Raw genomic sequence first — 24409 nt, forward strand, 5'->3', positions numbered from 1 at the left:
ACCCTTAACAAAAGTGTTTCCATGTCCGAACCATCAGTGTTGCCTTGCTAGCATGGGCTGGCTCTATCAGCCTTGGATGTCCCATAAGCACCTGTGCAGCAGGGGTCGTGGAAAGAACTTTTATGTAGCCACCAACTCTCCATGAGCAAAAATAAAAAACAAAACAACAGGGGGAAAAGGAGGTGCATAAATTATACAACATTTACAATTACAATATAATCATATAATTATACAATTGATACAACAGAATACTCAACAGTAAGAAAAATAAACTGCAGCTAAAGGCACTGGAGATGGCTTCAAGGATGACTCAGCAACTAAGGCCACTCTTCCAGGGGACCTGGGATCAATTCCTAGAATCTAAATGGCAGCTCACAACTCTCTGTAATTCCAATTCTACGAACTTTGATAAGCTCTCTGGCTTCCATGGTGACCGAGTACACATGTGTTACACAGACAAAAATGCAGCCAATACACCCATATACATGAAATAAATAAATAGAGGCACCGTGAACCATCAACACACAGAACTAAGGTGGGAACACATGAAGGGTATACACTGGGAGTCTCTTCACACAAGCTTACTAATAAACAAAACTGAACTAGTAGAAAGGAAAGAAAACTGTGTGGTAAAATCGCAAAAGTGCAAGGAAATTATCAGGCTGTAAAAGAGAAGAGTGGGGAAGAGGGAAACTCCAGAGCAACTGAAACATCTTTTCTAAGTGGTTATCTGTCACTCGGCTTTATACAATTGATGCACTTTTCTCTATTCGACATATTGTAATAAAAGATAAGAAAATAACTAATTAAAAGAACTCTTGGTGCCAGCTTGGAGCGATGAGTTTGTAGATGAACTATGACAGTACAAATGTCACAGGAGGAGTCAGGCAGGGCTGTGATTGGACAACCAGCCAGCAGGAATGCTATTTATTCAGTTCTCAGCACAGGACACAGAGCATTCTGGGTAGAGGTGAAAGACCAGTCACAAAGACACTTCCAAAGCAAGCTTTCCGAGGAAAATGGGCACCAAGGGAAAAGTAAGTAAACAACCTGTATCTACATTTAGCTTCTGCTTCTGTTGGGTCTCTGCACATTTGCTGAGGATGCTGCCCCCAGGTTACAGTCAAGGCACAGCAAATTAAAGCCAACTAAAGGGAGAGGAACAGTCCAGAAGCTAGAAATTGGTTCTAAGAAAAAGCAACTCTGGATTTGCTGAAGTCTTCTTGGGTACTCACACATTATTTAAATGAGGATGAGGGGGAAATTAAGTTACCTCTGCTCTAAGCATCAATGCAGCGTGTGTATTTATAGCATGGGAATGAATAGGACAAGGTAGATTACAAGATGCTGTGTGTATGACCCCATGTGAGGACACCCGAGGGCTTTACAACATAAGGAGAAAGAAAGTAATAAAAGTATAGGTGGATTTTTTTTCTTACTTATATTTTGAAGTTTCTTGTAATGAATGTATATTGCACTTGTAATAGAAGAAATAACAATTTAAATCATAATTAAATATTGCAAAGAACAATTGAGAAGGTTTCAAATGGTTAAAAAAAATTATTCCAACAGTACAGGCAATAATAAGGACAAAAGATTATAGACTTTCTTTCAATTTCCTTCCAATTTTACTTATACTTGAAATTTAAAATGTAATTTGAGACTAAAAAATTAATGTAAGAATTAATTGTAAAACTTCCTGTGTTTTGCTTCTTTTCATGTACTTTAACTCAATTTTAGAAATAACAATTTTTTTTACTGAGCTATACAGTTTTCTCCACTCCCCTCCCTCCCTTCCTCCCCCTCCTCTTGTACCCTCTCCCATGACCTCCACACTCCCAATTCCCTCAGGAGATCTTGTCTTTTTCTCCCTCCCATGCAGATCCATGTATGTCTCTCTTACGGTCCTCTTTGTTGTCTAGGTTCTCTGGGATTGTGAATTGTCAGTTGGCTTTTCTTTGCTTGGTCTAGAAACCATTTATGAGTGAGTACCTATTATATTTGTCTTTCTGGATCTGGGTTACCTCACTCAATATGATGTTTTCTAGATCCATTCATTTGCCTGCAAATTTCTAGATGTCATTATTTTTACTGCTGTGTAGTACTCCATTGTGTAAATGTACCTCATTTTCTTTATCCATTCTTTGGTTGAGGGGCATCTAGGTTGTTTCCAGGTTTTTGCTATTACAAATAATGCTGCTATGAACATAGTTGAGCATATGTCCTTGTGGTACAATTGAGCATCCTTTGGGTATATATCCAACAGCAATATTGCTGGGTGTTGAGGTAGATTGTTTCCTAATTTTCTGAGAAATTGCTATACTGATATCCAAAGGAGCTGTACCAGTTTGCACTCCCTTTACCCTACATCCTCTCCAGCATATAAGTTGTCATTAATTAGTGTTTTTGATCTTGCCCATTCTTACAGGTGTAAGATGGAATCTCAGAGTTGTTTTGATTTGCATTTCTCTGATGGCTAAGGATGTTGAGCATTTCCTTAAATGTCTTTCAGACATTTGAGATTTGTCTGTTGAGAGTTCTCTGTTTAGGTCTGTAATCCATTTTTTATGGATTACTTGTTCTTTTGATATCAAATTTCTTGAGTTTCTTTGTATATTTTGGAGCCTGGTCTACAAGAGCTAGTTCTAGGACAGGCACCAAAACATACAAAGAAACCCTGTCTCGAAAATCAAAAAGGACTCCTGTGCCAGTGTGTTCAAGTGTACTTCCCACTTTCTGGAAGAGAACAATTTTTATTTAACTTACATTCTAATGATAAATTGAGTGTGTAAGCCACTTCCCAGATTTTTTTTTCCTTACAATCTGGAGACCTTAATCAATCACAAGTTAGTGCATTTAGGGTGGGATTTTCTTCTCTAACAGTTCTAGAATGACAGGAATGCCTGTTGGTTCAATGACCTCGCTCTAGCTGCAAATCATACCTATTCCAATGACGGGCTCAGGTATTTTAGAGCTGGTTACAAATGCGCACTGAGCATCTACCAAAACTTTAAGCCTTATAATTATATATCTTCTTTGCTATAGAGATAAATATGTAGGCATAGTATTAGGGTAAATCTTCATATATCTGTTTCTTCAAAAGATAAAAATTACAATGGCTATAGCATATAAATTAACTTGTGCTAAGAAATCATCTCCTGAAGATAATATAAGTATTATCTTCATTACATGCACCTAGTCACAAACCCTTTCTTCATATAATCATGGCACTGGCCTGTTTGGACAAAATCCCCTTATTCTATCTTTCCCTCCCTCCCCTCACCACAATTCTCCCTCTCACCTATCTTCTCGCTCCCTCCTCTCTCTTGCAGGTTATTACATGCAAGGCAGCCATTGCCTGGGAAACAGGCAGTCCCCTTTGCATTGAAGAAGTTGAAGTATCTCCCCCTAGGGCTCATGAAGTTCGAATTCAGGTAAGTAGGGACTTTAGCAGGGCAGTACAGACTTGTCCCTGAACTAAACACTGACTTTCTCCTATGGCCAGCTATATTTTTAGATCCAAATTTAAAACGAAGCATTATCATGTGTCTTAGAGTTTCTATTGCTGTGAAGAGGAGACACCGTAACCATAGCAACTCTTACAAAGGAAAACATTTAATTGTGATGGCTCGCTTACAGTTCAGAGGTTCTGTCCATTATCACTATGACAGGAAGCAAGTCAGCATGCAAGCAGACACAGTGCTAGAGAAGAAGCTGCGAGTTCTTAAATCTTAACTCACAGGCAACAGGAAGTGGTCTGAGACACTGGGAGTGGCTTGAGCATATATGAGACCTCAAACCCTGCCTCCACAGTGACACACTTCTTCCAACAAGGTCACACCTGTTCCAACAAAGACACCTTTCCTAATAGTGTCACTGCCTTTGGGGATCATTGTCTTTCAAACTACCACAGCATGCTTTTGTACAGTAGGCTTGAAATTTAATTCAACTATTTTAATATTGACAATAACCCTAAGAATCAGCAAAGTAACTTAACTTTGGATTAGAATTAGGTTTTGTTTTTGTTTTCCAAATGCTAATTAAAGGAAAGTGATATTCTTAAAAAGGGAGAGAGGGAAGTAGGCCCAAAGCAAAGGAGGCCGAGAACTTGGAGAGCCACCCTGGACCACAGAGGTCATGGGTGCCAAGAGAATGGACTAGAGCTGGGTCAGTACGGAGGAGTAGAGCAGACCCATTAACAGCAAGTCCGAAGATATCCATTTTCCCTCTGGACCAACCTATCACAGGTTTGTGTGTGAGGATGCATGAAGAAGCCTCATGCACAAATCTGAAGAATCACCCGGGGACAAGTTGGAGAGAGATTTGGACATAGTTTCTCTTTACTACAGGAGATTTATTACCTCCACTTCATTTCAGGCAGTCTTCACACAGCAGAACAAGTGGTGAAGACCTATGTTCTCCCCACTGCCTGGTGTGCTTTCTCTCATCCCTCTTCCCTGAGATTTTTCCTCTCCTAGAGACAGTATCACCAACGCTGTTTCTTTTTCCCAGCAACAAGAAAATTAGAAAACTAAACTTGATTCCAAGAAGAAAAGAATATAAGCCTAGTAATTGTATAAGTCCCCTTTTTTCAAAATATAATTCTTTTACTGAATACTAGTACTGCTATAATGCTCCAAGACACCATGGGCCTAGGAACACAGCTACAGAATGACAACTCTAGTTGGTCTTGCTTTGTAGGTAATTGCCATGTGTGTGTGTCCTACTGACATCAATGCTACCAATCCTAAGAAGAAAGCTCTCTTCCCGGTTGTCCTTGGCCATGAGTGTGCAGGAATTGTAGAAAGCGTTGGGCCAGGAGTCACCAACTTCAAGCCAGGTATTTCACCTTCTGATTTCAGTGGACTAGAAGTTCTCAGCCTTCCCTGGGAAGACTCCTCACAACTAACGGCCTGTGTTTTTTTGCCGTCTGGACTCCGCTTACAGAGTTCACCTTTCACAAAGGAACACCTACACAAATAATCTGTCATGGCATAACAAAAAAGCAGAATATCTGAAACCAGAACAGCCTAATAAAATCCTGGAAATGCAGCCACTTTATTCACATAAACAGAAAAGCTGTCCTATAAAGCAAAGTTACAGGGATAGTGTAAACTGAAGCTTCCGCGGTTCACAAATACTTCCTGCATATGAAATGGGAATTTACTTTGTGGTTATGTAAAGAGGGAAAGCTTGTAGAAGGCTTAAGGGGAAAGCATCACACACATGTCAATGTTAGCTTAAGTGTCACTTTGGAGGTTCATAAGTTAAAATATAAAAAAAGCAAGCCAGTGGCTCATTGTATTTTACAACAGTGTACACTTGTCATTTCCCATGTGAGAGTTGATGAGCCATATCACCCCTCCATCCAAACTTGGAAACATATTAGTATTTTCCATTCCAAGCATGAGCACAGAAACAGATTGCTCCCTCAAACCTGCATCCTTGAGGGTGTGACCAGTGTCCACCTTTAGTCCTGACTGTCATTTACTGGCTGTGTGATTAGACTTGTAGTTTTTCTAAATGATAGCTGTGAGAAGTAAAATAACAACATTAGTGATATTTGGCTGCCACACACTAACTGCTGATCACATGTTAATTGCCATCATGTTGGTCATCACAGAACCAAATAGGAACTAGATGAGGAGCTAGAAGATATGGGATTTAAAAGTGAATCAGAAGGATGCAACATGGGCCGTGATATAAAGTCTATGCTCTACTTCTAGCCTACCATGTCCTCCCTCCTCTGCCCTACAAGGATGCTCTCTACTCCACACAGGGTGTTTGGAAAGGCAGCAAACAAAAGCCATACCCAGAGACGTCAGGGAACAGGTGCCCAGCCAGAACTCTGCACCTGTTAGCACCAGTACAGGTTGTTACTTGGCTGCTGAGAAGATTAAGAGAGAAAAAAAAGTGCAGTACTTGAAAGAACCCACAAAGTTCTATTTTACTGAAATAGTATATTCTTGTTGAATATAAAATGTATACTATGAAAAAAAAAGTGGTGTTTGCCACTGATTTATCTGAGAGTAAGTTTTCTTAGGGCTGGGGATCAAGCCTGAGACCTTGCATAAATAGGCAAGTTCTCTGCCACCAATCACATCCTAGCTGCACTTCAGAAACTACAGCTGCACCTTAGGTACCTTCTAACTATGGCCTTTCTTTCTAGGTGACAAAGTAATCCCATTCTTTGCACCACAGTGTAAAAAGTGCAAGTTCTGTTTGAGCCCTCTTACAAACCTCTGCGGGAAACTCCGGTAAGCCCCCTTCACTGTTAATAGGAGTGTAAGTAGGCATAAATGTCTCGGACACACTGGCCAAACATACATGGCGGTAGAAAGATGAGTAAGAACCTTACACTTACTAATTCTTCTTCTATGTGACTAGAAGACATTGTTCCAGACACACAGGAAGAGAAACACACTAAAATGTTCAGTCACGTGGCTTATAAGAACAATAAAAACCATAGACTGACCTTCAGTGAAAGAACAGATTTATCTACTGCTAGACAGTGGCACAATGAAATACCATATAATGAAAACAGATAGACTTAAAATACACACACTAGCCTAATTTTGCACACATGTTAGGGGAAAGAAGCAAGATGCTAAAGGACATACTTTCTGTATCACAGAAAGACAGTACCAGAATTTATGGTTACATGTGTATGTAACAAAAGTATAAACACATCACTGGAACAATAAATTCCAAGTTCAAATTGTATCTACTTCTAGGGGAGTGAGCGTGAATATGTAGGAGCACATCAGCTTACTCCAGGCCCATACAGCTTCAGGTACTGAACCGGTTTTTTCCACAGACACTGACTCAACAGTTGTGAATCTTACTCACCTCGAACTGATTTTATTGAGACCACAGAAAGATTTATTTGTCCTGAATGCTGACTGAAGCATGTTATTTAGGAAGTTAAAGCCTGGGCTGGAGGGATAGCTCAGCAGTTAAAAGTGGTCACTAGTATTGCAGAGGACTCAGTTACCAGCGTCTGCATAGTGGCTCACAGCCACCTATAACTGCAGTTCCAGAAGATGCAGTGCCCTCTCCTGGCCTCTGAGGCACCTGCACACATGTGCTACACATACACTCATGCACACATGCACACATAATAAGCAAATATTTTACAAAAATAAAACCATATGACTCATACCCATGCCTCTGTTTCTCTACATACAAGAAGATACTAACATCAGTTTTCAAGGTTGAATGAAAACTATACTTTTTTGCAAACTCTTAATAAAATGATGGATTTAGACCATGGCCAAGAATTCTACTGGTATAAGAAGAGAAACAACAATATGCAATGACCTCTCCAGGTGGATCATATTGTAAGCTTTGAAGTATTCCCCCAAAAACTGTGAATTCTGAATCAGACACTTCTATAAAAACTTCTAACTTAAAAGGCAATGCTGAGACAGAGAGACATGTTAAGCCAGCTTCCGGTAGAATGACCAGCAACACTCAAAAGGAGGGAAAATCTATGGGACTGACGACTCCAGTTTTCCACAAGGAAATTACAATATGGGGGTAATTAAAAAGACATCTTAATAAAATACAGTTCGCCAATGTGCTGGGATGTCTCGATACAGATGAAACCGTGTGATGTGGGAGACGAGGTGCGCACTGTGGAGGGGGTGGCGGGTGAAACGTGATGGACTGGTCAGGACTTGACAGTTAGCTAAGCTGGAGGTCACTGGAATGCATGGAGGGGCATTTTACTAGTCTAGTTTTAGTTTTACTTGAACTTTCTGTCAGAAAAAAAAAATATGACTTGGCAATAGAGTCCTTAAAAGAGCTCCTGACACACAGAAAACATTCAACAGAAGTTTGTTGGCATTCACACTAAAATAGTTCAAAAATAGTATGTATGGATGTAAAAAACACAACATTATTTTCCCAACTTTTCCACTGAATCCCAGAAAACATTCATGACAAACATATGATATCCAATATATCTTCTTCACCGAGTCCTTTTCTTTTTCTAGGAACTTTAAGTGCCCCACTATTGATCAAGAGCTCATGGAAGACAGAACTAGCAGATTCACCTGCAAAGGGAAGCCAATTTACCATTTCATGGGAGTCAGTTCATTCTCTCAGTACACTGTGGTTTCAGAAGCCAATCTTGCTAGAGTCAATGACGAGGCAAACCTGGAGAGAGTTTGTCTGATTGGATGTGGGTTCTCATCCGGCTACGGGGCTGCCATCAACACTGCCAAGGTACAGCATTAAATGCCATGTAGTCTGCAAACAGAGGTTACTGGGAGACAATGTCGTATGTAGGAGATGGAATTGTTCTCACAATCTGGCCACATTGCTTATTGCCACTATAAATTAGCTGTATCATTTACTGCCCCTGTGACTTTCTTTTTCCACATACTGGGGATTGAACCCAAGGCCCTGAACCTGCTAGGAAAATGCCGTACCAATGAGCTACATCTCCATCCAGTTCAGCCTCTGTGATTTTATGCGGGCTATTATATGTCTCTAAATAATCATATCAACAGTTGTGAGCATGTTGTTATATTGCATATTAAGCATCATATAGATGTGCCCTGATTTAAATACAGCTCACTTAAACATGACCTCTAAGTATGATGCTCACCCGTGGACAACAACTGCAGAAACCCCACCTATCTCCATTTAGTCACCCAGCTTTCCCCTGGTTCTGTAGATTATTCTCCCTCAATCAATAAGAATTTACCCATCCCCCATCCCTTCGTGGTTTCAAGAGTCTGTTCTTGCAAGATGTGTTCCTGGGATCCTATTAGAATTTGGACACTCTTGCAAGGCTGACTAGGATACAAACAAAGAGAAAGATAGTTTTAAAAAAAAAAAAAAGTTTTCTTAGGTGGATACCTCAGACATCCCTGAAGCACTGGGGCAAAGAAGCCCCCCTCTCCCTGCTGACTCCACTACATACATTAGATACAAGTGAGTCTATACTATCCACAAGTATACTAGATACATTATATACAAGTGAGTTGGATTTTTCATTGGGCCACCAGCTCAATGATACCCTATTTCAAAACCAAACTAAGAAAGGGAGCGGTGGATTGTAAATTACTGTGCATGGTATAAGAAAAGCAAAACAGTACCGATTTCTGACTGAAGAATCAAGAACAGTTTCATGGAGAGAATGCTGTTTAAGCCAGGCCTAGATGGATAGGTTTTATTTTAATTTAAGGAAACGGAATGGAAAGTACACTGGCTGAACTCAGGAGGAAGATACTAAGTCACAAGGAGAGAAGAGTGCCACCATATATGGCTGTAGTGAGAAATTGTAGAAATGAAACTAAAAAGTAGACAGGGGTCATCAAAAATTTACCAAGTATGGTATCTCACGCCTGAACTATACAGCACTGCAGAGGCCTAAGCAAGATTGTCTCAATGAACGTTCAAGGCCACTGCAGCCTAAGAGTGTCTCCAACAAGCAAATGATCATCATTCAGTTCCATGCAAAGATAGTCAGACTTCATCCCACCTAAAAAAAAGTGACAAGTTGCAATAATCAAGTGTATCCACTAACACTTGTAGAAATACTAATGGTTATTCAAAAACAACTGTGCAGCAAAATAAGGTCCATTAGAACCACAGATGCCAATTCACCTCTGACCCAGCTTCAATGGGAAGACAACACCTTCGGAATGTGTGCGCTTTTTAATTGGTTCCTAACATCACTGAAGGGCAATGTGGAATAAGAATTCTTTCCACTTGGGTTTGCTCCTTATGAACTGATACGTTAATGGCCCTTAAATAAGTTTACAACTTTTGGTAGGAATGCATCTGCCTTCACACTGGCAGGTTTTCACCACTGGATACATCGTAGCTTTATAACAGGCATTTTTTAATGTCATTGCTCCCTCCCCCGTGAGAGACAAAGCTGAGAGAGCATCGGCTTTCAGCCACTCTGTATTCTCCCGCCTGCAGGTCACCCCTGGTTCCACCTGTGCCGTCTTTGGCCTGGGCTGCGTAGGCCTTTCTGCCGTAATCGGGTGTAAAGCAGCAGGCGCCTCCAGGATCATAGCTGTTGACATCAACAGTGAGAAGTTTCCCAGAGCCAAGGCCCTGGGAGCCACTGACTGCCTTAACCCCAAAGACCTAGATAAACCCGTCCAGGATGTCATCACTGAACTGACCAACGGAGGTGTGGATTTCTCCCTGGACTGTGCGGGAACAGCTCAGACCTTGGTATGTGGATTTCTCTCCCTGTCCTCAGTCCTTGCATCTCACTTCTAATATGATCTTTAATTACCAGCTAATAAGGGAAATGTTTCTAGCGAGCCATGTTTCTGGCAGTAGATGTCCTTAATATTAATATTTTCAAAAGCCAGAAAGAAAAGAGCTGTGAGCCACAAATCATCGACAGCCACACTGTCCGTCAAAGCTCATTGCTGCGGCCTCTGCGTCAGTCTGTTTTTGTTCTATAATGAACTGCCTGGGCTTTTGATGCTTACCAAGAGAAAAGGTTTCTTTTGCTTATATTTGGAAGCTGAAAAAAATCTAAACAGCACAGGGCCAACTCGGGTAAGACTCTCCTCTCTGCGTCACCCCACATGAGTGGGATTACGGTGGGAGTGCGTCTGTCCACTAGGCCTATTAAAGATCCCATCAGTTATCAACATGGCCACACAGAAGACCAACTCATGAGTCCTTCAAGGACATGGTCAGAACAAGTCTCAGTCACAGCACTTCCCAAATGCCAGTGTGGTCTGTGAGCTCAGGCCTCCAAGACAACAGCCATGCCACTTGCTTACACGTTTGCTCTTTTGAGATCTCTTCTTAGGAAGAAAACAATAGTTTCAAATTTTGTTTTCCACGATGACTCCAATTAGTTCTCACAGGTAACCTGGGGGTTCCTTATTTTTACGTAGCTAGGGAACTTCCCCGCCTCCATCAGGTCCAATAAAAAAGGGGATGGACCACCCATCGCAGACAGATCATCTCTATAGTTTTCAACTAGGGGTGCCCAGATTTGTTCTTCAGTAAATAATCACATAGTTTGCATTTTCTTTTTTTGTTTTGTTTTGTTTTGGTTTTCGAGACAAGGTTTCTCTGTGTTGCCCTGGCTATCCTGGAACTCACTTTGTAGACCAGGCTGGCCTCAAACCCACAGAGATCTGCCTGCCTCCCAAGTGCTGGGATTAAAGGCATGTGTCACCATCGCCTGGCTGTACTTTCTTAAGATACCGATTTTATTTTTGCTTATTTGTGGACAAAATGACCAAAGAATTTATCATCTTACTTATCCACCTTTTTTCTTCTTGTTTCACTAATGTGGGTGAGAAGCAGCTGCAATGTTTCCCATGTGAGTGACACAGTCATGCACCCTGTTACTAACCCTGCTCTTCCATGTGGCTAAAAGGGGGAAAAGCTGTAAAGATGCACTTTGTGCTGTTTCCTTCCCTGGGTCTTACATGACCAGTGCATTCTCTGGAACAGAACGGAGCCAGGAAGAAAGCAATTCCGTCCTGACAGGCTCTAGCAGGTGGTAAAAGCTGGTACACATTGACAGCTACTGAGGACAGCACACATTCAAGGCTTATCTGTGCTGTGCTCTGTATTCTGGGCTTCCCACCCTGCAGTCTGCTGAGCTCCATGTCCATTCTGCACATCCCACAGCTCAGTTTTTACAGTGAAAGGCAGCTTAGCGGCCACAGTTTTTCATTATGATAGCTAGCATTAGACTTCGTCCTATTTAGGGTTTCTATTGCTGTGATGAAACACCATGACGAAACACCGTGGGGAGGAAAGAGCCTTTTTGGACAACACTTCTACATCGTAGTCCATCATTGGATGAAGCCCGGACAGATACTCACACAGGGCGAGAACCTGGAGGCAGGAGCCGATGCAGTGTTCAGCAATGTGAAGCCAGCAAAGATTTTTGAAAAGTATCACCTCAAAAGTTCAAAATCAAGTTGGCCACAAAGGACGTGAACAAAGGTTGCACGTGTCTTCTCTCTGAGACTCAGAAGATCTAAAATGTTTATCTGTTTGCCTTGTGGCTTTCTACATGGAGTGGCTTCCACACTGAAACTTGTTTTTTCAGTTCTTAGCATTTCTACATGAACCCCAGATTTACAATGTTCTCTGTCCCAGTCAATGGTTAGCGTATATCTCCATCTCTTGGGCTGCTCTTCCAGGTGGAGACCCAGAAACCAAGGAAGTTCAAATCCATGGCCTCACAATCTCAACAAAAGACAGACCTTACAGGCAGGATATATCCTAACTGTAGGCTAAAAAAATGCAGGGAAACAAAGTATTATTTTCTAGCATTGTTTTGCTCAATTTTAAACCGCATTTCTCCCCATTTATTCTACTTTTAAATCTGAGTATTCAATGTGTGCCTCATTTCTCAGGCTCTATTGAATCACTCACTAGCTCTCTCTTCATACTTTTCAATATTTTGATCCCAGACCCCAGGAACGTCTTATATTTCAGTAAATGTTTGTGTTAGATTGCCAAACCATTACTGGTTAAAGTTTATGCTCTACAGATTCTTCTTAATTCCATGTTCATGTTCCTCAGCACGCATGTTATACTTTGCAGGCTCAGCCAAACAATGGTATTCGTACAAGGTAAAACATGTCCCATTTCCTTTTGCTATCTTTTTGATTGTTAAGATTATTTTTTAAGCCAGTTGTGATAGCACATGTGATAGCTTTTAATCCCAGCACTGGGGAGACAGAGGCAGGTGGATCTCTGAGTTGGACACCAGTCTGGTCTACAGAGCAAGTTTCAGGACAGTGAGGACTCCATAGAGAAATTCTGTCTTGAACTACAAACAAAACAAGGAAGAACTGTTTTTGTAGGTTTCACATTACAGAACACTAGAGCAGAGCCTCAAGGGTCAGTCAGATGAGGTGATGACCTCCTTAGCATAGCCTCTTAGGTTACTGACATCGTACAAATTTTCCCTGGAGTACTGTGTATAGGCACACTAGAGTTCATGTCTAGTCCTCTACTTGCCCAGGTAATCTTTTGTTTGACATTTCAGAAAGCAGCGGTGGACTGCACGACATTTGGCTGGGGATCGTGTACTGTGGTTGGAGCAAAGGTCGACGAGATGAGTATACCCACTGTGGACATGATAATGGGCCGGTCTATCAAAGGAACATTCTTTGGTGGTCAGTTTTTTTTTCATAGTTTTTTATTTTTCTCACTATTATATCAAATTATGAAAGATTATTGAATTTTGAAAAGAAAAATCATTGGTATAAACACTGAGTATATAAAAACTACTCCAGCATTTAAAAAGTAAATGAGGTTTGCATGGAAATATGACTACAACTTGCAAATTGAAATTCAGCTTAAGTAACTGGTGGGCTTAGCGGTACAAGCCAGGAATCCCAGTACTCAAGAGAATAACACAGATGGATCTTGTCTGAGGCAAGCCTTCATATGCTGAGTTGAAGGCCTACCTGAGCTGCACAACAAGAACCTATCTCAAAAGAAAATGGAAAAATTGGTTGAAATGAGACAATCGGTTCAAAGAAACAAAAGGGAAATTTTTGGTCTAATTAAGGTAATTCTTAGCTAGAGTGGATAATAATCTTGGTTTTTTCTTATGAAGAAAAACCTTATTATTTATTTACTTACTTATTTTGGTTTTTCAAGACATGGTTTCTCTTTGTAGCCTGACTGTCCTGGAACTCACTCTGCAGACCAGACTCAGAGATCTGCCTACCTCTGCCTCCCACGTGCTGGGATTAAAGATGTGTGCCACTACTTCCTGGCAAAGGAAATTTTTTTTTTATTTTCGAGACAGGGTTTCTCCGTAGCTTTTGGTTCCTGTCCTGGAACTAGCTCTTGTAAACCAGGCTGGCCTCGAACTCACAGAGATCCACCTGCCTCTGCCTCTCCAGTGCTGGGATTAAAGGCGTGTGCCGCCACCGCCCCGCAGAAAATTTTTTAAATATAATAAATCCATAAAATTAAAGGTGGAGCAAAGTTCAAGCTTAATGTATTTAAAGCAACCCAAATCTGACCTATAAATCTCACCTCTTCAACAAGCACACTTATCTAGATTTAAATAAACAAAAAGACATTCAACTAGAAGGGGACCAGCAGGAGGTGGGACAGGTGACAAGAGAGAAAGCTCGGGGATCTATTAACAAAGTAGATTTTGTACATGTATGAATTCCAGAAAGATGTCTTTAAATGAGAAAAATTAAAACTATTTCAGTACGTCAGATGACAAGCCTTTCTTTATGTGACACTGTGGCTAAATTGCAGGTTGGAAAAGTGTGGATTCTGTGCCACACCTGGTTACTGCCTACATGAATAAGCAGTTCGATCTGGACATACTTGTGACCCATAACCTACCTTTCGACAAAATCAATGAGGCAATCGACCTGATGAACCAAGGAAAAAGGTAAACAGCCAAGTCTGTGACTGAGTGGTTTAGAAATCCTTTATAATTTATTTATGATTTTTTATTTTATGCGTACATGTGAGTATGTGTGTGCACATACCATGTGCATGTAGGTGCTTGAGGAGGTCAAGATAGGATGTCAGATCCCCTGGAACTAGAATTACAGGCATTTGTGAGCCACCTGATGTGGATGCTGGGAACTGAACCTGGCTCCTCTGCAAGATCATCAAATGCTCCTACCCACTGAACCATCTTCCAACCCCAAACTTTATGGTTTTTATTGAAACCAACAACTAACCGGGTGTCTCTTCTGACTCTACATCAAAATCACCAGATCAAATAACAGCCATTTGGGGAAAAGAAAGGCTTCCATTTCCTACAATACACAGTGCTATACGCTATGCAGTATACAGTAGTAGCATAAACGAGTACATGTTTTCCCTTTCACAAACAACAGTTAGCTCAAGCCAGTTGTTCCCTAGAAGGAGAGATTTCTATCAGAGAACATCGGTTCCTCTGGCCCAGTGTGCCTAAGTCTAGAATCGTTTTCTGTGATTTAACAAAGGGCCTTCATGGTCAGAGCCCTGTGCAACCACTGAGATGTGAGCAGAGAGAGGCAGGTATCAGGTATGTATAGAACTTGAGCTCTCTCTGCCTTGGCTTGTCCTGGGGCTCCTGTAAGATCACTTTGCCTGACAATTTTAGATGCACTGTGTCTCAGTATTGGTTCCTAAATGTTCATTTATAGCAGTGCTCCAGATGAGGGATTCCTAGAGGCTGGGGACTGGGCAATACTGGGATTAATTATTTTAGTTAATTTACAGCCTATATTTAGAAGAGAAATAGGGCAAAGAACTTAAGAGACGTGGCAAAGAAGAGGCGGGATAACTAACGTGTTGGGCCCTAAACTAAAGTGAAAGCGATGGGAGTTGGAAGCAGAGAATAAGAGAAAAGGGGTCCATGGGGTAAGGGCCCAGGTTATTTCATGGAGAAGAAACGGGAGAAAATATCCCACTGACATGTACTGTCCCGATTTGCAAACACGTCAGGCACATCATATCAAAAAGTTCAGAAAAGAGAAAAAATGATTATTTTTAAAGCTACATTATGTAAACCTAGTAGATAAGTCCCTTGTAAATCTGAACGTGCCTACAGGATTTCTCAAGTCAGGAGTTGGGTTGGGAGGCCTGAGAACCTGGGGTTCATAGCTCCTCTACTGCAACCCCTTTCTCCTGAAGTTCTCAGTCATAGAATGCATCCACAAGGAATGCTAAGTGGTAGTAGCCAAGTGGAAATGTCATGCTGCATTGTTAGCAGAGGGACAAACCTCCCATATTCCACAAGGAATTCCTAAGCAATTAGAGGATGAGCAGAAGCCTGGGTGTAGGTCTTCCTAAGGTGACTTTCATACTCCTCACTGGTCCTGAGGGAATTGCCTATCTGTCTCCCAATGGACAAGTGGCCTTCACCACACGGGCACAGGAATCCTATGAGAGGGGAAGTCCTCCTGTCTTCCTAACTCCATAGATGAAGAGGAGGGAAGGGAAAGCACACCGTACACATAACTTCCGTTTCCCAGGTAAAGGACATATTTAGGCACAGCACCTGCATAGGCAACATTCTTCACCTGCCGCTGTGGGGTCTGGTCCGGGGTTTCTGTCCTTGTTTACACACATGGGGTGATTCGGGAGTGCCATCAGAGTTTTCAGAAAGCAGCCAGCAAGCGCATCAACCTCTCTCTCCTCTGATGTCCTACTTTTCCAGGAGTGGCATCTTCTCAATGCTAACGCCTCATTCCCCAGCTGGTGTGCCTTAATTCCCAACAGCACCACCAGCAGCAAGGGCCTCCCTCTGTCAGGTCAAAATTCCACTGTCCCCCAGTCTGTCAGCACTGTCACAAATACTATCAACGCCGTGAATGGAGGAAGGCGACAAAAGAGAAGAAAGGTGTAGCGTCTAGCAGGGAAGAGTGGGACAGAAGGGGGGGGGATATGACCAGAGCACACTGTGCACACGCCTTCAGTGTCAGCATGAACCCCACTGTTGCACATAAATAGGGCATGTTAGTAGCGCATGTTTCTCTAAAGCTCAAACTCTGAAGTGAAAAGAAAAACAACCTTGTGTACTTTGGATAAATGTTCATATAAGTAGTATTTATTGCTTTATTGTTATTATTATCAGCATCCGAATAATCCTGACCTTTTGAAGATAGAGAAGCAATCTGGAATGTTATCTGATTGGACCTGAGCCTGTCTGGTTAGCTTGCTACTTCACACGATGAGCCAAAGACAGCTAGGAGTTGGAGCACAAGTCTGCACTTCGTACCTCAACATAAGTTAACTATAAATGATAGGCCAAGTGTGCCTGTAAAATATATTCAGGTTTCCTATATGAAATAACCGATGGTGGGTCTGTGGCTCACGGGCACATTGCTGGCTTAGCACGTGTGAAAACATAAGTGGATGAAGGAATGAAAAGATACCTGACATATGTATAAATACAATCATATGTTTAGGAATTGTTTAAAACTATTTTTCAGAAGTGGGAGTTGGAAATGAAAAAATAAATAAATAGGTCTGGCTATATATCTGTAACTTCTGAAGCTGGGGGATGAACACACGGAATTTCTTACTCTGCTCTCTTCACTTTCTTCTATGTCGACAGCTTTCCACAATAAAGATACTTTTTTACTGCAAAAAAACATAATACACACACATGTGTGTATATATAAAACATTATCTTATTTCTGTGTTCTAATAAACTATAAGCTAATCTTAACAGATACTAATTTCTTTTTTAATGTGTTCATTTCTTATCTCTTAGCCCCATTTTCTAATCATTCACTACAATCGTAAGTAATGGGATATCAAAATCTACATAAAAGAAAATGTTTAAAAGAAAAAAATACATCTATACTCTTACTTTCTCTCTATAAAGTACTGTCCTTTTGCCTGGTAATTATAATACATTATATTTTGTGATTTGCTGGACAAAAAACAGTGACTGGCACAAGCTGATGCTCTTTCCTAAAGTAACTGAAAGTAATAAAGAACAAACAGGGCAGTGGTGGTGCACACCTTTAATCCCAGCTCTCAGAAGACAGAGGCAGGTGAACCTCTGAATTTGAGGCCAGCCTGTTCTACAAAGCTAGTTCCAGGACAGCCAGGGCTACACAGAGATACTCCTATTTCCAAAAAACAAAGAGGAAAAAAGGAGCAAAGAACAATGTACCAATGTACTCATAATAAAGGAGATAGGTCTGGAGAAATTGCTAAGTCATTAAGAGCACTGGCTCTTCCAGAGGCCCTGTGCTTAATTCCTAGCAACCACATGGCAGCTGACAACTGTGTGACTCAGTACCAGGACATCCAATGCCTTCTTCTGACCTCTGTGGGCACCAACCAGACAGGCCTTACCTACATGCAGGCAAAACACTCAAACACAGAAAATAAAAATAAGTAAATCATGACCCTAATCACAACACCTGAGAAGCAGAGGCAGCGAGAGACTAGGTCTAATCTCAAAGCCCATCTCCAGGGACACACCTCCTCCAACAAGGTCTTCACACCTCCTAATCTTTCTCAGTTTCATCCCAAACATGAGACTATGGGGACCAGTCTTATTCAACCATCACACCTGTTTTGAGTTCTGAGAGAAAAGCATCTCTGAAGCCTTGACTGGGGAGAGGGGGGCAATGATATCTTAAAGCAGAGGCTCATGTTCCTGGCTGGTTGGTTATCTCAAAACCATGACACAGATCAAGCTGGTCTCAAATGAATAAGCTATCTTCCTCCCTGTGGCCAAGTGCTGATACCACGCCTGTGTCCCTGTCCCTGCTTCTTGAAGACCGTTTTTTAGAAATAGAAAAGTTGTTCTGGGCATGTTTCCTTTGCCAGTGTTGCGGGGCTAAGACACACTTCCCAGGTGTTAGCCTCTCATGCTATCCCAGCATGCTTTGTCTCCTCTTTCAACCTCCTCTCCTCTCCTTTGTTTCCTTGATACCTAGATTGCTTCATACCCACCTCCGTTTAAGACCTGTCCACCACAAAATGCCTCATTTTCCATTGCCTTGGGCACTCAGTGACTTTACAGAAACTTCAACAAATGTTGCTACTACTGTTTCTCAAATCTCAAATCTTGCAACCTCCTTTAAAGCAGAACAATCTTTAAATATATAGACAGGAAGCACATTTGGTAACAAGTTTGTTTTCATGTGCATCCAAATAATCTATATTCACTCTTTTTGGTAGTTGTTGTTTGGGGGCTTTAATTTGAGAATGTCATATATAAGTGCTGTTTTACATCATTTCTATCCATCTTCTCTCTCCAGCTCCTCTCACATCCCTTCCCCTACTCCTGACCTCGTCTTCAATTGTTACATATATACATACATACATACAATACATACATACATACAAACACACACACACACACACACACACACACAGGTATATACAATTAGAATCTGCTGATCCATTTAGTATCACTCATATTCTCTATGTGTTCAGGACTAATCAACAGGGATTGGAAAACCTATTGGGGATTTCTTCCTAGAGGAGATCTAGGTTCTTCTCTCAGGAGCCATTAATTGCCTGTAGGTCTTCATCTAGGGGTGTGTCTTGTGAGACTTCTCCGGTCCACATTGCAGTCTCAACTTGTGTTGTCATTGTGCCGGTCTTGTATAAGAGACCATGTTATCTTTATATATAGAAGGTATCTTCTATATAGAGAAGACGCTATCTGGAGGCAGACTTCCTGTTTTGAGTGGAATTTTTCAAAAACATTTTCTATATTCCTCTTTTCTTTAATCAAGGCCAACCTTGGCTACAGATTGAGATCTTATTTAAGAAAACATCACATAGCCGGGCGGTGGTGGCGCACGCCTTTAATCCCAGCACTCGGGAGGCAGAGGCAGGCGGATCTCTGTGAGTTCAAGACCAGCCTGGTCTACAGGAGCTAGTTCCAGGACAGGCTCCAAAACCACAGAGAAACCCTGTTCCGAAAAACCAAAAAAAAAAAAAAAAAAAAAGAAAAAGAAAACATCACATACAAGTAATGCGGTTTGCAATGCATAGAACACATGAAAGTCTACATTCTGACAGCTGGCTCCTTTCTCCACAAGCACTCTTTCACTAATGAATGCCGCCTCCTGAAAAGCTACATGCAACACACACTTCAACATGTCCAGATTGCCAGGCCACTGAAACACACTAGGACTTGATTCCCTCCAAAGGGAAAAAACAAAAAGTATTATAGTAATGACCGGTTTTCTGGGCAATGTACTTTCTGCTGCTGTAAATAACTGTCCTGCTCTTTATTTGCCAATGTTCCAGTCGAAGGATTAAAGTTTTAAGGCACATATACCTTCTTTGGGATAGTAAATCTGCATATCAAAATGTGTTTTCCCAACATAACAAGGCACACATTTACTTACAAAAGCTGTTTTGTGTGTCTAACATTATTGACAATATTCATGCACTTCTATAATAGTATACAGCGTTTGAGTTTAAAAGGCAATCTGATCACAGCACTACTATACATTTGTCTGAGAAGGGCAAAGGGTTTTAACATAACCACTATGCCTCTGGCACCTTAGTTTTCAAAATGCTACCACAGCACCCTCTGGTGTTCCCTTGAAATTTCCATCTCCTAGATGCCTTTTTCACTGAGAGAAACTAGTCAGGAAGAAAAGCAATTTCTATTGACACCAACAGAAATTGTATTTTAAAGGGTCCCTTCCTCTGTATTATCTCATGTGACCCTCAAACACTTCCCGCTATAAGGTCCCTGAAGTTAGAGCTAGATTCCTAACCTGAGTGTCTTACATAGCAGCTTCCAGACACTCACCGGTGGAGTGGGCAAGGCAGACTTTATTGTCCACTGAGGAAATCTGTTACAGGAACACACACACTGCTTTTCCAATTGACTTATGAGGATATCTCCATAAGCTAAACATTTGTTGTTTGGTTTGGTTTGGTTTGGTTTGGTGAAGATTGATGCTTGGTTGGCTTTGGTTTGTTTTGCTTTATTTGAGAGATTCTGTCTCAAAACTTAGACCAGGCTGATCTAGAACCCACAGAGGCCCACTTGCCTCTGCCTCCCTGGTGCTACAATTAAGGCATGTATTATCAAGCCCAGTCAAGGTAAACACTTTCTTAAGAATGGATGGGGAAACATGGAATGTTCTTGTTCTTAGGTGATACTTGCTGAAAAAGATAGAGGTGATTTCACAGATTGGGAGTTCAGACAGAGGCAGAAAGTAAATGGTGCTAAAGTATCCCTTGGTACACCTAAGTGACAGAGGTAGAGCTGCCCATTCTCTTCTTTGTCAAATTGTGAAACATTTCAAAATAAAAAGCTGGAGAAGACATTTTGAAGATAAAAATTTTGAGGGTACAAACTTGCATGAACACTCAAATATAATAAAGAAATCACTCTTAAAAACACACCACGCCAAAATAACCAGGCTATTGCCAAGGCTACTGGTTGACCTCCACAAACCAACAATAAGGCCCCATTGCCGGAGATGACACCTACACAACTCACATGGAGAAGTCAAGCAAATGCCTACCTAGGGCTGTCACCCCTAATGACAAGTGTCCCTAGTACTGGAAGGTACTCCACATGCTACCAAAGGAAAAAAGTAAACTCCAACCCACCACCAACTCATCTACAATGATGAGCTGCCTACAAGATAGATGCACTAGTACAATGGTGGTTCAAAGGCTATGGGAGTAACTAACCAACACCTGAATGCATTTAGGCCACTCCATGAGATGAAATCCATCACCAACACTGCTCAGGTGGCCAAGAGTTTGAGACCAGATAGGCCAGGGGCCTAGGGGAAAACCGTTCTGCTAAAGGAAGTTTGCCATATAGTGACTGCTAACATTCTGCTATGTTCATAAATGAGAGAGCCTCTACTGAGAACTCAAGAACAATGGCAATGGGTTTTTGATCCTACTGCACATACTGGCTTTGGGGGAGCCTAGGCAGTTTGGATGCTCAACTTACTAAACCTGGATGGAGGTGGGCGGTCCTTGGACTTCCCACAGGTCAGGGAACCCTGATTGCTCTTCAAGCTGATGAGGGAGAGGGACTTGATCGGGGGAGGGGGAGGGAAATGATGGGAGGCGGTAGCGGGGAGGAGGCAGAAATCCTTAATAAATAAATAAATTAAAAAAAAAATGAGAGAGCCTTGCTCAGCCATCATCGGAGACGATTCCTCCTGCTGTAGATGGGAACAAACACAGAGACCCACAGCTAGGCAATGTACAGAGAGTGAGAGACCTGAAACACTCCTAAATGGGATGTCTCCATCAGAATCCTCCCTCGGGGCTCAAGGAGCCCCGCAGAAGAAGAAGTAAAAAGATTGTAAGTGCCATACAGGATGGAGGACACAAAAGAAACAAGGCCCTCTAAACACCGGATTGAAGCCCATGTGAGCCCACAGAGACTGAGGCAGTATGCACAGGACCCACGCAGGTCTGAACCTATGGGGTCCCAGCCATAAGAGGGGAAGGAGACCCATGCCCCAACCCTAACACAGAAGCTATCCCCAATTTATAACCACTCACAAATGAAAAATTAGTGTTCTCCAACAGAGTGTCATTGGGGACACAAACCACTCTTAAGGGCAGGCCCTACGTCCAGTAGATGGCAAACACGAAATGAACTCATTGGCATCTTTGAAGGTTCTTTGTCTCACGTTTTGTCAGAATTTATACTTTAACTTCACAGATCCTTTGTGTATATATTTTGGCTTCTGGTTTTTATGGGATTCCTGTGTGTATGAACATTTGTGCTCTCTGTAGCTGTGTTCCTAGTGATTTTCCTTTGCTTCTTTTTCTTCTGTTTATTTTGTCCTGGTCCAGTTTTAGTTTTATTTTATCTTTAGATGACTGCCTGCTTTCTAACAAGAGACAGAAAGGGTATTGATTCGGACAGGAGGTGGGGGTGGGAAGGATCTCAGATATTCAGAATATTATTTTTTTTGGAAGAATATATTTTAATAAGAAAACTATTTTCAATGAAAGAAGAAAGTAAAGAAAAGATACATATACGATCTGATCATTCCAGCAGATCTGCCAACTTCCAGGTCTGCTTCTGATGCTTGCTCTGTTTGTTCAAACTGTGTTTTACTCTTTTGTGTGCCTTCTAATTTTGTTATGAAAAGGCAGATATAATTTACTGGGTAAAATGAACTACAGAGTAAGTGCAATGCTAGTAATTATAAAGAACGGAAGAGAAGAAAAAACCAGTTTTTAATTCTTTATCTGAGTCTTTAGGTGGCCCTAGGAAGTCATTCACAGTTGCACCTTTTCTTTTTCTTTCTTTTTCTTTTTAATTCTCACCCCTTTATTACAGGATAGCTAGAGCTAGAGCTATTCTAGCTCTCCATCCTCTCCATTCTCCCTCACTGGCTGGGCAAAGGCAAAACCCAAGCTCAATTAAGAACCTAGTAAAATAAATTTTGAGGGCGAACCTCAAGAACAGACATGTCTACATTTCTGCTCCCTCTAGTGTGGACAGGAGGAAATTCTTCTCTCACCTTCGCTGAGAAATCAAGGAGGTAAAATTTACAAGTATGAGAAGACCCCCTCCACGCCACACAACTGCATCCTCCCTGGAGTTTACGAGTGCCGGACCAAAGCACAAGAAACCTCCGACAACATGCCAAACACACTTCAGTTTCTTACACCCGTGCTGCTGCTTGAAGGGATGGGATTCTAGTCTGATAAATCGTGATTCTCTGCATTTCTGTCTCTAATCTGGGGGCAGCAGTGTGACTTCACTTCTCTAAGAATCGATAATTCCTCAACTCGTTCAGCTTTTAGGTGGGATATAACTTCTCATCTCCATGCGTGGTGGTCCATAGACTCATATACATATGTTCGGTTCCACCAGAGAGTGGAACCGAACCGGATGAAAGGCTAAGATCAGGAGGCGTGGCCTTGTTGGAGGAAGCGTGTCATGGGGAGTGGGCTGAGAGGTTTCAAAAGCCCCTTGCCAAGCTCATGCCTCTCTCCCTCTCCCTACCTCCTTCCCTCCCTCTCTTCTGAACGTAACTCTCAACTACTTCTCCAGCACCACATCTGCCTGCTGCCATGCTCTCTGCAATGAAGATAACGATAATGGCCTAAATCTCTGAAACTGTAAGCAAGACTCCAGGTTAAATGCTTTCCTGTCTAAGAGTGGCCTTGGTCTCTTCACAGCCCCAGAAGTCTGACTAAGCACCATAGCCGTCAAAGCAGAAAGCAGATGTCCTACTGGTTTTTGTTGTGGTTTGTTGGTTTAAGGAGAGAGGTTGAAAAAAATGCAAAGTTTAAATAATAAACCTGAAGTAGGGGAAGGAAATAAAGGCACTCACTAGAATCTGAATTTTATCCCTATCTTGCCCTTAAATATTGTTAGAGTAACAATATTAGATTGTTACCCATCTGACTTCAAAAAAAAGAAGAAAAAAGAAAAAGAAAAGAAAAAAATCTAAGAGAAGGAAACAAAATGCATTGATCAGGTATGTTTTAAAAGATCGCAAAGAAAGGGCATTAATTTAGAAAGGTGTTAGAGATTCGGTCTTCGGGCATCATGGAAATAGGTAAGAGGCTTTCTGGACCGTAAAAAATAATGAGAGCCTGAACTAGAATAGCAGCAGCGAGGAGAAAAGGGTTACAAGATGTGAGAGAGATTGAAAGGTTAATAACAATGATTGCAGAGACCAAGGGAAAGGGAGAAGTTGTGTGAGGGGACCAGGGCCAGTTGGTTTTAAGGGGTCAGTTTGCTAAGACCTCTGCCCCATATTACCCCACCATCCTATGCTGACTCATGTGCTTGCTCGTGTCTGCCATCAACCAGACCCTCAGGAAGTACACCCAGTCCGTGGCCAAACAGGGTCCCTACCCAACCACAAGTAGGAACTGTTCTTGCTATCTTCAGTCAAACAGACCCCTGACACAGCAAGCAACCACAGTTGCTGACCAGATGTCATAAGCCAGTCACTGAATGATTCCCACACCAATCAGGGTC

General features: G+C 41.7%; 1 protein-coding gene across 2 annotated transcripts; it reads left to right on the forward strand.

Moving 5' to 3' along the window:
* Nucleotides 1–952: 952 nt before the first annotated feature.
* On the forward strand, nt 953–22958 carry LOC101980806 (alcohol dehydrogenase 4). 2 transcript variants are annotated; one of them, XM_013349946.1, is made up of 9 exons: nt 953–1037; nt 3333–3434; nt 4702–4840; nt 6170–6257; nt 7998–8229; nt 9940–10200; nt 13007–13136; nt 14245–14383; nt 22907–22958. In XM_013349946.1, the coding sequence occupies exons 1-9, from the start codon at nt 1020–1022 to the stop codon at nt 22941–22943; spliced, it is 1146 nt and encodes a 381-aa protein (XP_013205400.1). In that variant the 5' UTR covers nt 953–1019; the 3' UTR covers nt 22944–22958. The 2 variants fall into 2 exon arrangements, with proteins under 2 accessions (XP_013205400.1, XP_005357407.1); XM_005357350.2 differs by lacking the exon at nt 22907–22958 and adding an exon at nt 16565–17161.
* Nucleotides 22959–24409: the final 1451 nt, after the last annotated feature.

The sequence above is a fragment of the Microtus ochrogaster genome, chromosome 21, assembly GCF_000317375.1.
Source record: "Microtus ochrogaster isolate Prairie Vole_2 chromosome 21, MicOch1.0, whole genome shotgun sequence".
In the NCBI taxonomy this organism is placed as follows: domain Eukaryota; kingdom Metazoa; phylum Chordata; class Mammalia; order Rodentia; family Cricetidae; genus Microtus; species Microtus ochrogaster.

Bases quoted from the DNA above. Each gene is read 5' to 3' on its own strand.
- LOC101980806 (XM_013349946.1), top strand. The intron at 10,201-13,006 runs GTATGTGGATTT...TTGACATTTCAG, and splicing joins CGGGAACAGCTCAGACCTTG to AAAGCAGCGGTGGACTGCAC. The intron at 13,137-14,244 runs GTCAGTTTTTTT...GCTAAATTGCAG, and splicing joins CAAAGGAACATTCTTTGGTG to GTTGGAAAAGTGTGGATTCT.